The following is a 19,471-nucleotide window of genomic DNA, read 5'->3' on the forward strand; positions in this document are numbered from 1 at the left end:
ATAATTACAATAATTCCTGTAATAAAAAAAAATAAATAAATAAAAAAAATCAGAAATCATTAATACAAACAGTTGAGAAAAAAATGTATCTTTTTTAATGTTACATACTTGCAAAACACTGCAACAATATTTTTAAAGTATAATTCCAAACTGCTATAAGCAATACCATGCATATGGCTGAGGAGATATAGATTTTAACAAATCAAAATTTGAAAATTCATGACCTCTAATGCAAACATTAGCCATTAGAGACATAATTAATAACTAATTTGTACAGCAAACAAATATCTCTGGAACTATTTTATATATGATCATTTATAAATCAGTGCATAATGGATTATGAGCATGCACACTGAAAAAGCAAATGCATGGCTTATAAGTAATTATAAAAAAATATATAATGCGGTATAGATCTTAATGAGGCTTCATATATAAATATATTTATAGAATAGTAATACTTACTTATAAGTAAGTATAAATGGGCCTATAAATCATTATAAGCATGGTCTTCATAGAAAGTGTTACCGAAATGGTTTATACTTTTGACAAATAATTTGGCTTTTTTGACAAAACCATGGGTAACTGAATGAAACATATGCTTTTGCATGATACTGCATCAGTATAATGTCTAATACCACTGTTGTATCTGTGCCTTGCTGTCTTGACAGGTGGCTCAAGAGGGTTTGGAACAGAGCTGGATTACCACCTGATCTCCAACACTAGGTGCTCTGTTGCTGGGTAACAGTATTCCAGCATTGATCTACCATGGGCATTTGGATGTGATGGATGCCTATCAATATCATTCCATCTTGCTCTGGACCTCTCAGCTTTATGACAAGATGATTTTCCCTTAAAAGATGGTTGGTCTCGCATGGCAACCACAGTCAGCCAAGGCCTATTTATGAACCATCATGTCCCCTCAGTCAGCCATGGGGAAAAATGTCCACTGCAGGCCACTTGATCTCTGTGCTTAAATTATGCTTAAATCCATATTGCACATTGAACTTCAACTAGCAACCTAACAAAGTACAAAAATTGTTTATCATAAAATAACAAAAATGTAGGCTTTTATTTAGATTTAGATCTTAGTTCTCTTTAGATTTTGGTTTACTCAACATTGCGGCAGTAGCTGACAATATGGGGAAATGCCTTTCTCCGAAAATACTGAAGCCTCATAGGAATAACAGCATTGCTCTACAATGACCAATGGCGTTTAAGTGTGCGAAATAGGGGCGGGCTCACTTCCTATATAAAGCAGCGACACTGTCTCAGATTCTTTGTCCTTCAGATGACGCAAGTCATCCATCGAGCTCCCAAGCAGCCATGACACCTCCGTCTTCTGCTTTGGCCAACAATGTGTAACACACAAACAATACCAGACAATAAACAGAAGACACTGAAGGTTCTAAATACACAGGCTGATGAACATAATACAGATCAGATGATATCTAACTAATCATATAATGAGTAACCATGACAACTAAAAAGAAGAGGGAACACAGGAAACAGAAAAACAAAGAGAAGCAAACTAAATGTCTTTGAGGATAAAACTAAAACTATGACTGAATCTGAGAACTTGCCATTCTTCTATTGCTTTATTCCAGATTAATACATTGACTTCTGATTTGCTTAATGGAACTTGTATCTCTATTATTTATCTAGGCTTGTTTTGCTCATTTGTCCACTTCCTCATTTCCCTCTATGCCTATATGTGCCACATAAGCCTCACTGATATATCATTTTGGACAATTCTTAAATGTACTTGTATTATTCTAAAGAAGATATTTTGGCAGCTAGAGTTGAAAGATCCCAAGCCCTTTAGGACTGATACAGAGTCAGAACAGATTAACATATTTCCTGGTTTATGTTCCTCTACCCACTGCAAGGCCAGGAATATTGGCATTGTTTCTACTGCATAGACTCCCAAATGATGATTGCTTTACTCTAACGATTTTCTGGTCTGGGACCAAAAAAAAAAAAAAAAAAAAGCAGCTCCAGTTGTCTGGTATTCTGGATCTTTTGAACTGTCTGTAAATATTTGTATGTACTGGGTCTAATGCACACTGAAAATGCTGATGACAAGTCTACATTCTCTCTCTGCCTTCTAGGACAATTTTTGTAGGATGTTCCTAAGAAAAAGAGGATGTTCCTCTTTATATTGTTTGAGGTTAGCCCAGTAATTGATCATTAATTGTTTTCTTCTAATTTCTAGTGGCATCTTTCCTTGCAGGGCTGTGATGGGTGTTGTCTTTACTGCTCCACAACACTGTCTCAGAACTTGAGCTTGTACTTTACTAAGTTTTTCTAACAGGGTTTTTGAGGCTGAACCATATACTACACTGCCATAATCAAGTACAGACCAGATTATTGCCACATAAATAGTTTTTAATGAAAAGAAATTTCCCACCCATCCCATTTCACAAAACCTCTTGATGTTTAACACCTTCTAACATTTTTTAGAAATGGTGCTCAGGCAGGATTGTGACATATCAGAGATCAACCAGAGAATGTCTTTCACAATAGCTCATATAGAGAGATATGTGTGAGATTTCTAATATAGCCCAGGTTCTCTGTTGGAGAGGCAAGTCCAAGTCAATCAAGTCAAGTGACCTTTATTTATATATCACTTTTTACAATGCAGATTGTGTCAAAGCAACTTTATAGTGAAAGAGGGAACATAATTTTGGCTGTACAGCAGCTCTAGAAGAAAATGGTGTCATTGTTCAGCTTAAAGCTGCTGTCTGTAACTTTTTTTTTTTGGTTAAAATTATTCAAAATCAATTATTGAGCAAGTACATAACCAATCAGTGTTCAAAACTTTCTCCTTATTTTAGCTCAATTCACAACGGTAAGCTTGTAATAATGTTTTATAATGTGTCTGGTACTGGTAGAATTTTGCGGGAAATACAAGTTTGCTGACGTTTATCTTTGCTTCATCCTGGCTAGTAGGCTATATTGCGTGTGTGGATGCTGGTGGCGCATCATTTGTAGCCTCTTCTTACAGCAGCTGGAATGTATTTAAACTTGAGATGGTGTCTTGTAATCCAGAAAGTTCAAAACAACAATCATCATCGACAACTGTGGTAAAAAGTAAAAGATTTCGGACTGCGGAGAGCAAGGTAAGCAACCGGGCCTGTGTGAAAACAAGAATAAATGGTAACACTTTAGAATACTGATCCTTCGTTAATGAATAACTACACAGGAACAAATGAGTAATGCATTATTAACACTCTAGTAACTACTATTAACTAACAAGAAACTCTGATTAATGAATAAATAAGTAATAGTGCTCAATTGAAGGTGGTAGTTCACTATTAGCTAATCAGTAACTGTTTTTTCATTCCTCCTAGAGAACTACTAAGAACTACTATATACAGGTTCATAATTAACATGAATGATGCATAATGTATAATTAATTCTAAAGTAAATGTAATGGTAACCCACTAATAATGACTGAAGTATTACCAAATACTTAAGAAGGAATTACTAATTATTTGGATCAGTATTCTAAAATGAAAAACATGATAACTCTCTAGTAACTACTGAAGTCATTGTAAACTTTTGAGGTTTTTGTACATTTTTGTACAGTTTTGTGCAGTAATTCCTTCTGATGTATTTGTTAACACTTAAATAATTACTAGTGGGTTATTACGATCTTCACTTTAGAATACTGATCCAAATAAGTAGTAGTTCCTTTAGAATTATGTGGTAACTCTTGTGTTATTACTATCCAATATGTGTCGGGGCAGTAAAGGGCAAGAATTGACACTAGTGTACAACTAGAACAAAATAGAGCAGACTACGCCACCCCGTTTCTGTGAACGGGGAAATTTATACCCAAAATAGAGCACACAGGTTCGTTACCACTGAACACAAGAGACGTGGATATAAATACAAAAATGCTTTTATTTCACAACAATAATAATAATTAGTTAAAATGTAAAAAAAACTGTTGACCAGACAAAAAGAAAAGAAATAAAGAAAACAAGGCACTTTCAGGCTGAGGCTTACCAGTAGGGCGGCTAGCTGCACAGTGAGTATCCTAAGACACACCTCTCACCCAAATATGCTCCGCACAAATACTCACACTCACACCACACACACTCTAAGTGAGGGAGATGCAATGGTCAATGGCAAACAACACTCTGTGAGAGAAACACCACCACCACAGGGCCAAGACAGCTAGCTTCCCTCACTGGGGGCCTTCAGCTCCTGAAACAAACAAAAAAAAGTAAAGAATGTAAAAACGCAATTAATCCGACACACATTCAATTCAACAATTTACATTAGAATAAGTTTAAACCATAAAGGAGGACAATAAACAATTTACTGGCCACACGGGTCAGACAGGGAGGTATAGATGCTCAACTAGGTTCATACCAAAGGCTCATAAACAGACATGCCATAGAGCAACAAGGGGTTAAAGAAAAGAACAAAACCAGAAAGGAAAAATAGAGCAAACAATACAAATGAAAACAGCAAATAATCAGGTTTCAAGTTAAATCACATGGAATACATAACACAAAAACAATTTAATAAAGAACAAAAACTTAAAGCTGAAGGGGCTTTCAGTAATACTCAAATCAAAACATTAAACAAAACAACAACAAAACAAAAAAACACTTAATTTTCCCAGGTACAAGATATTAGATATTTTTCCACGCCGGAAGAGCGCAGATCAAGGGAAACAAGAGAAAAATACACAAAACGAATACACTGCTGGTGGCAGTAACAGGTAGAGCTAAACGTGCACCGTTAACGGCACATCTCACTTCAAATGATGGCTCGAACTAGCCACCCTTCACCTAAACCACCAGCATGAGTGTAAAGCAACAAAACAAAAACAGAAAGTAATAAATCAAATACAAATGGTCACACAGTCATCAAAATAGCAGCAGAACAAACAGTGCAGTCTTAACGTTGTCTAAGGAGCATTTGCCCTGCAGTCCACAGTAACGAAGTGCTCACGAGCAATTGCCCCACTAAAATAGACAGAGGTTAGTAAAATCAGTCAAGGCCCCCCCCAACCCAATAATGCTCAAGGGACTAAATATACATACCCAGAAGTAGATCGCTAAACAGACGGGTTCAGTTACTCACAGCTTTATCTGTAATCAACGAACGACAAATATGCAGGCGTTCCATCAGAGCACACACAAACTGCAATACGATCGAAGCATAAGTTACCACGAGTCACACCACAACAAGCATTAATCCATTGGAATTAACATACCTGAGGTGAAAGACAGCCTGTACCCAACAGCAACGTCGCACCAATCCTGACCATAACCTGGCTATGACAAATATACACACTTAAATAGTGCATACACACTCGCAGCAATGTTAGCCAAACAGCTAGATACATACCTCCCGCAGAGCTGCGAGCACACACCCACACACAATGATTGTACGATGCGCACCCAGGTGACAAACTACACCTTAAATACACCCGGAACGGCAGCCAATAGACTGTCGCACCTGTCATTCAGGTGACAACCACGTTTAATAGGGCGGTACCTAGACTGCCCTACTACAATCACTTTACAAAAACCTCAAAAGTTTACAATGACTTCAGTAGTTACTAGAGTTATCATGTTTTTCACTTTAGAATACTGATTCATTAATCAGAGTTTCTAGTTAGTTAATAGTAGTTACTAGAGTGTTAATAATGCATTACTCATTTGTTCCTGTGTAGTTGTTCATTAATGAAGGATCAGTATTCTAAAGTGTTACCAAATAAATGTTAAAGGCCAGTATTTCAGTATTGATTCATTCATTGATTGATTCAAATGTTAAAGACAAGTAGTTCAGTATTGATTCATTCCATTGTAAAAATCATTAGTTATTAATTTAGTTAATTTATCTATATAGCAGCTCTGGAGAAAACAGTGATGTCATGGTCCAGCTCAGTTCAGTCCGCATACAATGGTGTCAATGCAGGCAGATCAAAAACATTGTTGACTATCAAGTGTCACCAACTAAGCAAGCCAGAGACGACAGCGGCAAGGAACCCAAACTCCATCAGGTGGCAAAAATGGAGAAAAAAACCTTGGGAGAAACCAGGCTCAGTCAGGGTGCCAGTTGTCCTCTGGCCAACAACGAACAGTGCATGATTATGATTCAGGCAGCATTACAGGTCATAAGTCAGACTGGGATCAGGAAAGTCAAAATATTTAATCCAGTTCCATTTGGTTGAAGATTGGATTCATCACGTCGGTATGGAAATGGCTTTGTTGGGGATCTGTGCCACCGGCTGTCATGTCGATGAGGCCTTCACAGGGGATGGTCTAGTTGACACAATCTAGCTGACATTTCAGGAATGTGTTGTGCTCGTGTTTGAGCGCAGGTCCTTGTTCTGGTCTGGACACAGCCCGGATCCGGCTGACTACAGTAAACCTTGATAAACAGAGAGACTAATATTAGCGTAGATTCCATTATTCTTCTGATGTAACGAGTACATTGGGTGTTATAGGAAGTGTTCTCGGTTCCGGCTGACCTAATTTATGCAGCTTAATAATCCTTTAATGGATGTGAAAATATACATTGATAATGTGTATGCCAGGTTTTTAGTCTAGATTTAAATTGACAGAGTGTGTCTGCTTCCTGAACAATGCTAGGAAGACTGTTCCAAATTTTAGGTGCTAAATAGGAAAAGGATCTGCCACCTGCAGTTGATTTTGATATTCTAGGTATTATCAACTGGCCATAATTCTGAGGTCGCAATAGACATGGAGGACTATAATGCGTTAAGAACTTGCTCAGGTACTTGAGAGCTAAACCATTTACTGCTTTGAAAGTAAATAGAAATAAAATCTACACAATGTTTAATAGGGAGCCATTGCAGTGTTGACAGAACCGGGCTAATATGGTCATACTTCCTTGTTCTAGTAAGAACTCTATCTGCTGCATTTTGGACCAGCTGTAGATTGTTTATTAAGCATGCAGGGCAATCACCCAGTATAGCATTACAGTAATTTAGCCTTGAGGTCATGAACGCATGAACTAACTGTTCCGCATTTGTCATTGAGAGCATATGTTGTAGTGTAGATATATATTTTACGATGGAAGAATGCAGTTTTACAGATGCTAGAAACGTGGCTTTCAAATGAAAGATTGGTATCAAAGAGCACACCCAGGTTCCTAAGTGACGACAAAGACTTAACAGAGCAGCCATCAAGTGGTAGACAGAATTCTAGGTTATTCTAGGTTACCTGCGGAGGTTTTTGGTCCAATAATTAGAATCTCTGTTTTTTTTTTTTGTTTTTTTTTTTGTTTTTTTCTGAATTTATTAATAGGAAATTACTAGTCATCCAATTTTTTATATCAGCTATGCATTCCATTAATTTTGTTAATTGGTAAGTTTCGTCAGGGTGTGAAGAAATATAGAGCTGAGTATCATCAGCGTAACAGTGAAAACTAATGTCATGCTTCCTAATGATATATCCCAAGGGTAGCATGTACAGAGTGAAAAGCAATGGTCCTAGTACTGAGCCTTGCGGTACTCCACACTGAACTTGTGATCGGCATGACATCTATTAATTTACTGCTACAAACTAATAATGATCAGATAAATATGATTTGAACCATGTCAATGCAATTCCACTAATGCCAACATAAATTATGAGTCTATTCAGAAGAATGTTGTGGTCGATAATGTCAAATGCAGCACTATGATCCAGTAACATTAATAGAGAGATACAACCATGCTCCGATGAAAAAGTAAATCATTTGTAACTCTAATGAGAGCAGTCTCAGTACTATGGTACGGTCTAAATCCTGACTGGAAATCCTCAGAGATAGTATTTCTTGGCAGTTGTGACAATACTGCCTTTTCTAGCATTTTTGACAGAAAAGGTAGATTCAAGATCGGCCTGTAACTGACTAATTCTCTAGGATAAAGTTGTGGTTTTTAAATAAGAGGTTTAATAATAGCCAGGTAAAAAGTTTTCGGTACATATCCTAGTGACAGAGATGAATTAACGATATTTAGAAGATGATCTATGACCTCTGGATCTCTTTCAATAGCTTAGTCGGTATAGAGTCTAGCATACATGTTGTTGATTTTGATGATTTAATGAGTTTGGAATGGAATTTTTCCTTAGGGACACTATGCACTGTCTGACACGATGCTGTAGTAGACAGTTACATGGCTATAATTTTCTCTCTAATATTATCAATCTTGCAAGTAAAGAATTTCATAAAGTAATTATTACTGTGCTGTTTGGAAACATCAGGAGTTAAAGCTTTATTTCATGTTAATTTAGCCACTGTATTAAATAAATACCAAGGGTTGTTTTTGTTTTCTTCTAAGAGATCTGAAAAATAAGCAGATCTAGCTGTTTTAAGGCCTTTCTCCACTCACCATCTGTCCTATAACACTTTAACTGAGACAGCAGTAATAGCGTCTATCATAGTTGAGGACAGGTGCCATCTGTGATAACAGTGGTAATAAGAAACTACTGTATGTTGAAAAACATGGTAACACTTTACAATAAGGGTGCACTAATATGCATTAATTCATGCTTTACTAATGCACAGATAATCATATTTTAATGTATGACTCATGAAGAACTAAACCATTAATTAATGATTACTGCATCAGCAACTAATAAAGAGTCTATATGATTAATAGATTAATTAATATATGAATTGCTATTAATTAAATGCGCCATGATGTATTAATTCCTTAATAACATATTTTATTAACTAAAAGTGTAAATTAATGTGTTAACTACCACAATGGGTTGAAGCCATGTACTTCAACTTCCAGTTGTCTGCTTTAATTAATCATTAACTAATGATTTTTGTATATGTATCATGTTATGACTTTACTTGTTGAGGCACATGACTATTAACTAATTGTTAAGTAATATGTAATTAATGGGTTTTGACAGTTGCACATGCAGTGAGTGTAATGTAAGAGAATGTTTGAAGGATGGGTAAGTTGGGCAGCACACAAATATCAGCACACCAGAATCTGAAATACAGATTGATGTTGCACTGTGTTTGAACTGGATGTAACCATTATCGAGCCATGCTGCAACAACTGTTTACACTGGACATGACAGACCATTGCAAGTCCATTTGTCCTTCATAACAGAAGTGAAGTTTTGATGTGTTGTGTTGCGTCGTGCTGCATCCAGTGTAGAATCACTATCACTGATTATAATGGGTTCTATTATCTTTGTCCGGTCTTGACATAGTGTTACGAAATAGCAGTGCCCGGCCACATGTTCTCAGTGTTCTGCTTTTGAATCCTAGACCTCAAGCTTAACCTGACACATTCCTGTGCCATGAACAACAAGGTTCTGAATGTGGCAGTTTATCTGGTGCAGTGGAATCACGGTTGTAGATGGTTGGAAATTGAAATCCATGGCTTAGTGTAGATGTCACAACTATAATGACATATTACTTAACAATTAGTTGATAGTCATGTGTCTCAACAAGTAAAGTCATGATACATTTTCAAATCATTAGTTAATGATTAATTAAAGCAGACAACTGGAATTTGAAGTACATGGCTTCAAACCATTGTGGTTTAACACATTGACTTACACTATTAGTTAATAAAAAATGTTATAAACCCTTTAAGACCTGAAGGTTTATTTAGAGTTTTTTTTTTTTTTTTTTTCTGAGCTACATACACAAAAGTAAAGACTCATAACTCCAAAACTGTAGCAAGGAGAGTCAACAGGTAGGTATCATTTAATAGAACACTTTTTAAATTTTCAGAAAATATAAATTACATTACATTTGGACATTTTCATGCTGAGAAACCGCTAATAAAAGACAAAAAAAATATCTATAATTTTTTTTATAACTTTTTTTTTTTTTTTTATTTGACATGGAATAACTCAGGAAGGCAATAAGATCGGAGAAAAATTCTTTTTTGGTGATGCTCTCCTATATGTGAGCTGCATGGCAGCCAGATGGTGCCCATGGGCGGTAAACTCCGGTTTAGAGGCACTTCTCAGCACTCGTTAGGAGTTTTTCAAAATGATTAGATGCATTAAAAAGCTGAGTTTCTAAGCTTTAAAATGATATCTATTTTGTGTTATTCCACGTTGGAAAACGAACATGGATGGTTCAGGGAACACTGGATACATACTGAATACCAGAAAGATGAGAGACATGTTTTTAGCAAAGTATGTTACATCATTCCGTGAGTAATATCTTGTGACCAATGCAATATAGTATGTTAATTTTGGGTTCATTTTAATCATGAGAATCTGCTTTAAATAATGATTTAAAGCATTTTCTATGATCTGTGCATTTTTCATGAAGTTATGAGCACGTGAAATCTACATATTTGTATTCAGTTAGCGGCTGTGCTGTTTTTGTTGTAAATGCATATTACTCAGACTCATTAGAGGGTGAAAACAACGCAACAGGAGCATGTGGGAGGCTTAATCTGAACAAGTAAAGTCTCGTCTCTGGTTTTGTATGCAAAAAGAATTTTTGTGCTACTTATATGGGTTTAGTTTTTATTGGCTCTTAAAGAGAGACACGCAAATGGGAGCGCAGGCGCTCCATCCGGTCTTAAAGGGTTAAGGAATTAATACATTATGACACATTTAATTAATAACAATTCATATATTACTTAATCTATTAATCATATAGAAACATTATTAGTTGCTGATGCAGTAATCATTAATTAATGGTTTAGTTCTTCATGAGTCATACATTAAATAATAATGATTATCTGTGCATTAGTTAAGCATGAGTAAATGCATATTAGTGCACCCGTATTGTAAAGTGTTACCAAAAACACTACACAATTTTGTGTATAGTGAGACTAACAATATTTTTTGTACATTCAGGTACAATTATTTCATTCCAAGAAATAATATAGATTGCAAATTCAAAACTAAAATGTCAAACTTACACTCCAATCATGAAAAGACCACGTGTAGCTGCATTTGAGACCACCAGCACTTCTTTAGGTTTTTATGACCTGAGATCTCTGCACCTTTTTGCATCTCTCAGAACTTAGAGCAAGAATTTTAATTGCTTATATTGGTTTGCTGTATTGATTTTGGTTCTGTCTCCTCAGGTCAATTTTGAAGGGTTTTAAGCATCTTTATTAGAAGTGATCCTGTAGAAAATTTGCTACTTGGCTGACTCATAGGTGCAATTGATGGCATAACGTCTGAAGAAACTTCTCTCCAAATGATTAGGAAGAAACTATTACTAAAAAATACTTCCTCTGACCATTTCCTAATTTGTCCTTGTATGTTTTTTTTCTTTGATTTTTTCCAAATTTGAAATAGCTTTTACCTTGTTGTGCCAATAATCAGACATTTCATTTCGGATTTGCTGTGATATGTTTCACAACAACATAATAAAATCTTGGCCCTGCACATTCCGTTCACCCTGTTATGTTGTGACATTTCCCTCATTTAAAAATATTAAATGACAAATAAAAATCTTTCCAGTTACATTATAGGTGTACTGAAATAAGTTAAACCAAAATGTAATTAGTCCTGCTGCCTGCCTCTTGACTCACATTAAATGATCTGCAGACATCACTCCATTCTCATCTCCATCCTCTGGGTGTCACATGCACTCTGCCCTGCTCTCACTGCTCTCATTCACCAGAGTGTTAATTAGACACACTTGCTGCTCATTAACTGAGCATGTGGGCTCACATTTAAGCACAGCACAACCAGTCAGTCATGGTCTGGCCTTATGTAAGCTAAACAGACTCACCTTCTGCTCTCCTCATGTCCTTACAGTGTTGGATATTCTCTTAAACTCTTGCCAGTCTCTGACTTTGTGGATTTTCCATGGATTCTTTGTGGAAAGACAACCTTAAGGCCCCGATATACTTCAAACGTAATCAAAGAACAAACTGATATGACGTAATTTTGAACAAATTCAGGACGAAACAAAGTTTGTTTTGAGTTCGTTTTGGGAGTTCGAAACGGCTTGCCAAAGCGAACTTTTTGGGAAAGTTCGCTCTGGCTCCTAAACACGTTTAAGCTACCACTGAGTGATTATCGGTGGGTGTATTTGAGCTCCACCTTCTTTGACATGAGATTTTTTTTCCAGTTCATTATTCCATGGAGGTCAGACAGGAGAACAACATCCAAAACAACAACACCACCAAATTACAAGCAACATGAATACATTGGAGTGTAGAATAGCTGAGCTGGTACAGATGTATCCGCACCTGTACGATCACTCACGGAGAGGCTTTAAAGATTCGGAGAACGCATTTAATTCCTGGAAAGAAATTGCAATGATGCTTGGTGTCGACGACCCAGAGTTATGCAAAGCAATGTGGAGAAACATCCGAGACAAGTTTACCAAAGCCATGAAAAGAATGAAAGGAAAGAGTGGAGATGAGGCGGCGAGTACCAAAGTACCCAGGCTGTTTTTGGAGATGTCCTGGCTCAAACCTTTTGTTCAACACCGACAAACTGTGTGCAACATACCATCTTTTGAAAAGGTAAACTAAACGCTGTTCAATGATATGCTGCTAGTTTGTTTCTAGTTTGCAAATTGTAGAAGTTATGTTTTGAACAGACTATTTTTCTAAAAAGCAAATAAGTTCATTATTAGATATTTCTGCGAAATCCACACTTGTTGGTGCTTGAGTAATGCAGTGCTCATTTTGTCTGATTTACTTTCACTAAAACGTTATTCATCTATGTATTATAGGTTGGAAGTGATGACTCTCAAAAAGAAGTGGTGGCTGATGAATTGTTTTCATGCACATCATCTCCATCCACAGCCCCACCATCATCATCCTCTGGTCCCACCAGTGACAGTGAGGAAGAGGAGCAGTGCTCAATGATTTCCCTGGATGACTTTGGCACTTCAGTATCGCAGAGGTCAAATACTCCATGCAAAGCTGCTACAAATTCAACGATGCAGTCAACTCTATCCTCACCACCTTCTGTGCCATGCAGCAAAACGAAAAGGAGAAGGGATAGTGCAGATGATGGCATTGGAGAGCTACTGACTTTAGTTGAGAAAGACAAAACAGATAGTTTTGATAGTCATGCACAGATTGTCGCAGACTTCATGCGCAAACTACTGACACGGCACGGTGCCATCTTCAAAAAACGTCTACAAGACGTTATGTTTGACATTGAGATGCAGCTACTGGAAGAGAAAGAGACTGGTACAACACATTAGGCTGTATATTATTTGTATGTTCTCTTGTGTGAAATTTTTTTTTACTTTTGGTGTTTCTGTATTTTTTTCTTTTAAGTAAATATGTTGTTACACCGTACTGCTGCTGTTGTTATTGATCTTTCAATAAGCAAATGTAAGTTGTGCCATAAAAGAAATATCAAAAGAACATATAATAATAAACCTTTGATTTTATCAAGTGTAAATCAATACACCACATAACAATAAGCAAATTTAAGATTTGCAATAAATGCAATACCAAAAGAGCACAATAATAAACCTTGATTTTCATCAAGGCTAAATCATGACACCACATAAAATATAAAAAGTAAAATAAAGTAACAAACGGGTTCTGACTACTGAGATATTATTTGATAAATTTTTACTTGACATATCTGTAACACCAAAATTCTTAAAGGAAATGAGATTTACTCAAATACAATTTACTCAAATGCATATAATTAAAACACATTTGTGTTACTGAGATGGCTCCAATCATTCTTTTGTTTTATACACCATGCCAAAGTTGTCAGACAACGAGCCATTCACACTTTCCATAGAGGACTGATTATGGAAATGGCATGTTTCTTTTGTATTGCAAATGTGATACTTTACTCTGAACAACTGGAGAAAACCTTGTGATGGTACCTGAATTTTTTTAAAGCTGTATGAAAATTGTGTTCTACAAATGATTTTAAAGTAATGGTTCTATATGCTGTTGAAGGTGCAATATGTAAAGAATTTTGCAGTAAAATATCAAAAAACCACTAGGCCAGTGTTATATATTTTGTTCACTTGGTAACACTTTATTTTAGGGTAGTTTAACTAGTTGCTTATTAGCATGCATATTACTAGAATATTGGCTATTTATTAGTGCTTATTAAGCATAAATTAATGCCTTATTCTGCATGACCTTATTCTACATTCTTAATCCTACCCAATACCTAAACTTAACAACTACCTTACTAACTATTAATAAGCAGTAAATTAGGAGTTATTGAAGGAAAAGTTGTAGTTAATAGTTTATATGTGTTCCCTATACTAAAGTGTTACCGTTCACTTGAGTACTTACAACATGCCAAATGTTTGCAACCAAGGCTCCGGGACGTATGAGGAGTCACCTGTCAATTGCATCATACCCGCGTTACATATTCAGATGCAGCTTTTGCATCTGTTGATATCAGGTAGTTGTCCAGGCCCCCACGAACAATACACACTGCCTTTTCAACAGAACTCTCGATGGGGCAACCAAGAATCTGGAACCGGGAAGCCATAATGCTAAAGGCATTCTCTATTATCCGACGTGCTCGGCAGTGTCTGTAGTTGTACACCCTCTGTGCAGATGTGAGATTCTTCCCTGTTAATAGAACACATAATATGCTCAGTTACACCAGAAAGCACATTTACTGACACAACAGTATTATTAACTAATGAGCAATGCTGATAATAACAATATTAAACAATAATAATACAAGATGAAATCACTATGGTTACAATACCTGGATAGGTCCGCATCAGGTTCACATTCAGGGAGAAAGCTGCATCTCCAACTATTACATGAGGGCACACAGTTTCTGTCCCAGGTAGGGCCTTTGGTCTGGGCAAATCCAGCTGTCCTTGCAACAAGGCCCTTCCAAAACAACTCTCTTGAAAGACACCTCCATCACTTTCACGGCCATAAGCACCAATGTCCACCATAGTGAATTTGTATTGCACGTCGCATACAGCTAGAAGCACAATAGAATGTGTCCCTTTATAATTAAAGTACAGACTCCTGCTCCGTGCTGGCGCTCTCACCAAGACATATTTTCCATCAATGGCTCCGATGCAGTTCGGAAAATTCCACAGCCTCCAAAAGTCCTGCGAGATGGTTTTCCATTGCGTTTGTGAGGGTGCAGACACAAACTCATCTTTGAGGGCTACCCAAATGGCCTCGCACATCTCCACGACTATCTTGGGGGCCGTGCACAGTCCAATCTTGAATGTTTCGGCCACGCTTTTTTGCGTGGCTCCACATGCTAGTAAGCGTAGTGTCAAGGCCAGTCTCTCTGTAGTGGAAATTGGTATCCTGTGTGTTTGAGCATGTTTCACATAAGGTGATACTCTTTTCAGGAGATCGTCAAACCGTGCAGCGCACATTCTGAAGTACAAAAAATGCACTTCCTCATCTGTGCTCCGCATTTGCTGAATAAAAAGGGCAAACTCACCATCTTTCTTTCTGTTTTCGTTAAGTGGACGCACATACCACCTACGTTGCTTGTTCTTGTTCTTTTTCTTTGCATTGAATAGATCAATGCTACTGCCAGATGTTTACGAAACTGTTCTTCTCTCACCGCTGCCATTTTTGTTGTGTTCAGGTGATGCCTGCCTTGGATACATGCGACACAAATTTACATACTCAATCTACACCCCACCTCCACCAGCGGGGGAGTGTCAAAATGTTCGAAAACAGTATACCGTCGCTCAGCCTTTTCGAACTTCTTTTTGCCTCTAAACAAAGAACGAAAAATAACTTTTGTTTGAAGTATATCGGGGCCTTTAAGGAAAATGTTTCAGTGTGATACCCAGCTAAGTGATGTTTTGTGCTCTGTTTTTGAGAATTACCTGTGGATGAATTGTGGATGGACCAGTTTTGAAGAAAGTTCTCAGCAAAATAACTGATCTATATTTACCTTTGTTGCGATGTTCCCTCTAAAGACTACGCATTTGTTCATGCTGCCTTCGTTATGGCATATTCTGAGTATTCTCGAGTATACACAAATGATTAGATAGAGTAAAACAGCATGCGTATTTGGCGTGCTGTTCGGGGGAGGGCTCCAAGCTCGGAATGTGGCCCGAACCCAGAGTACTCCCCTGTATTTCTGCTTAGGATAGTAACCAGGTGAGTGTAAGAAGACAGGATGGTGGAGGGATGCAGAAAAAACTGTTGAGGAACATAGGTGAGTCAGCTACATATTTATAAGCCTCCTCTTATGCTGATTGGGAAGATCATTTGAATGTTCTCCTCCCAAACTTTGTTAATAAAACATCACTTCACGAGTTCACACTTACAAATAATTAGATAGAGTAAAAGAGTATTCCCCAAAAAAGCCAATGAACTTGGGACAGCAGCCAGGAATTTATTAAGTAATCCACAAAAAAATGTGTGCAACAAAGTGGCAAAATGGTGTTTGCGGGGAGGAGCTTGGTCGCTTAACCGGGAGGGCTCATTCAGTATCCGATGGGAGCCTGCAGTTCACAACATCGGATGGACGAGCCACGCCAGCAGTCGAACAGGGAGTGAGTGTTCCAACCACCTGACCGGGAAGGTGCACACGGCATCTGATGGGAGCCTGCAGCTCACAGCATTGAAAGAGTAAGCCAGCCACCGAATGGGGCTAAGAGCCCCATTCGACAGGAGCCTGCAGCCTACGGCATCAGATGGGTGAGCCCCACTGGCCATCCAGGCATAAGCAAGTTTGATTCCCAACTGTGAGGGCCCACACAGCTACCGACGGGAGCCTGCAGCTCACAGCATCGGAAGGGTGAGCCCCACTGGCGGGTGAATGAGGTGTGCATAAATCCATCCGACTAGGAGGATAGTAAGGCCGTTCCATTGTTTTAGGAAGATGGGAAAGGCAAAGACAACTGGGCCTGCACCGCTAGCAGAGGCATCCTCACGCTAGGGTCTGTTGTTTGAGCTGGAGAAAAAATTAGAGATTGGGAGGTTGATGGAAGGCAAGCATCGTAGGGTGTGCTTTGGGCTCTGAAGCATCACAGTGGGGAGAGCCGTAATATAGAGCTGAGCGGATGGGGAAGGAGAGTGACGATTTTTGGTGGCAGAATCTGGGGTGCGGACCAGGCTTGCCAAAGGCCCAACACCACGGCCTAAATGCAGAAAAAAAAACTGTTGAGGAACATAGGTGAGTCAGCTACATATTTATAGGCCTCCTCTTATGCTGTTTGTGTAGATCATTTGAACGTGCTCCTCCTGCTCCGTTCACTTTCAGTTAAGCACTTACCTGTGGCCTGTTGCACAAAGCTTTTTTCAGTTTCTACCCAGGTAAGTTTACCCAGACTAGTTTAAACAAACTCTGGTTTTTCGGGCTCATGAAGGAGGATTGGTTTTTAGCAGGTTTCATTGCTATGGTAACTTACGCTACATGGCTAACCCACTTCGGAGCAGGTTTTATTCTGGGTTAGAGATTGCAAACCAAAACTCAAACAATCAGCTGTGAGTAAAGTGACATGTGTCTGATGCAATAAAGCCACTCCCCCTGTATCTCTCGCTCCAAATTAAATCAGTTTATAGTGAAAACATTTTAGAGCTTTTGCTGCTAATTATTTATTATATTTATATTATATGAATTATAGTTATGTAGGCTATAATTCATATAATATATTCATATACTTATTATATTAATTGACAATATTAAACTTTGCTTTTAAATTAAAATAAATATAATAGGCTACATGCATTAATATATAAAGCTTTAAAACAGGTCTTGGTGAAACTGTATAAATTATACGGCCTATTTGTTTGATCCACATGCATTCATGTAGTCAAATATTTTCTTTTAGCTGCCTTCTCAAACTTTCATTGCAGCAGCAGTGTTTATTCCTGCTTTGTAAATGTATTTAATTTCATGATATTTTTAAGTAAATTCAGTCAACCCAGAGTATGAAACTCAGAGAAACTAGATGCCTCTTTTGTTTAATAGCGACTTAAATTCTTAGTTACATTCTTTCATATATATATATATATATATACGTCAGTGGTGAGCTCTGACATTTGTGATTTAACTGGGTATGCTGGGTGGCGCGTTATGTCAAAAATGCACCTGGTGCAGATACGTTGATGGACAGTGTTATAGCTGCTCAGTTGTTTACTCTCTTGACACATAGCAACACAGCTGAAAGTATTTCTTGTTTGACCTTTTATTGAAAACAGCCTACATTTACCTGTTGATGCCTTCACATGCTCCCGTAAAAGCTGTTGTGTTGGGTTTGAGTCAGGCGAGATGTGCGAAAGGGCCGTTTGCAAAACATGCTGTATTTTTTGTAATTCTGCTAGGTGACACTAATGTCACAGAAACTACATGCTTTACCTACACATCGGCTGAAGACACACATCTAAATCTGAGACGACAAATAAACACCATGGTTGGTGTCAATTTAAATGTATGCCAGAAGTGTTTTTTTTTTTTAATTAAGAATTAAAAATAGGTCAAATAAATTAGTAGCCTATTGTAAATAAAATACAAGTCAAATATAATTAGAATAAATGTAAGTATAATAAATATATATATATATATATATATTCTTTGAAAAAGACAGCTTTCTCTGTGCATGAAATTCCCCATATGCCAGCAAACCAATGAGAACGTGGGACAATGATGATGCATAACAACAGAGCATAGGCACCACAGCTGTTATGAAGATCATGCAGGCCAGGGGTGTCCAACCCTGCTCCTGAAGCGCTACCATCCTGCAGATTTCAGCTCCAACCCCAATCAAACATACCTGAACCAGCTAATCAAGGTGTTCAGGGTTGCTTGATAATTACAGACAAGTGTGTTGGAGCAGGGTTGGAACTAAAGTCTGCAAGACGGCAGCTCTCCAGGAGCTGGGTTGGACACCCCTGATGTAGGTTTTATGGTACACCTCAAACAAGGGAATTTATAGTAATTTATAGTGTTAATGTCCACGAATGGCTTGGATATGCAGCATATATATATACATATAGGCCTATATATTCCGTAATTAATTGTTCTTCCTTCTGTTTTCCTATTTTGTTAATCATGTGACCTTTAGGCGCTGCCTATAGTGGTTTGAACCCTTGTTGGGCCTAATATGGGAAAATAACATTTCATCAGTAGCTAACAATTTCAAATTAAATTGTATAAAAGTAAACAAAAATAAAAATTCAGGCACAAATGTCACTTTTTCCTGAGAATGACTATTGTAGAGAGCTTGATCGATTGATATTGTGTTTGTAACTTGTGTTTTTATTGGAACTTTTCTTTTCTTGACTGCTATCTTTTGCTATCCTTTATAACTGAAACAAACAAAATGTATGCCCTTCTTTGGAGTCTGCCAAGAGCATTAAACTAATATAAATTTAATTGACTTTGAAGCATTGAAAGTGTTTAAAGTTGAGAAACAGCACATATTACAAGATGTATGCACTGGGAATGCAAAAGATTTTATTACTATTGTTTTCTTCACTACTTTAATTTATGTCTTGACAGAAGCAATTACACAGACAAACTGGCATGTCTCCAGTACAGAACAGTATTACCTAAGGAATATGAAGAGATATCAGGGCATGTAAATTTATAGCTGTTTATCT

The 19,471-nt window shown here is 37.4% G+C and overlaps 1 protein-coding gene across 1 annotated transcript; it reads left to right on the forward strand.

The window, feature by feature from the left end:
* Positions 1 to 12,121: 12,121 nt before the first annotated feature.
* Positions 12,122 to 13,143, forward strand: si:ch73-59f11.3 (MADF domain-containing protein). The gene is made up of 2 exons (XM_051873256.1): positions 12,122 to 12,451; positions 12,664 to 13,143. The coding sequence occupies exons 1-2, from the start codon at positions 12,122 to 12,124 to the stop codon at positions 13,141 to 13,143; spliced, it is 810 nt and encodes a 269-aa protein (XP_051729216.1).
* The last annotated feature ends 6,328 nt before the right edge of the window (positions 13,144 to 19,471 follow it).

Source organism: Ctenopharyngodon idella, chromosome 19 (genome assembly GCF_019924925.1).
Source record: "Ctenopharyngodon idella isolate HZGC_01 chromosome 19, HZGC01, whole genome shotgun sequence".
Taxonomy (NCBI): Eukaryota; Metazoa; Chordata; class Actinopteri; order Cypriniformes; family Xenocyprididae; genus Ctenopharyngodon; species Ctenopharyngodon idella.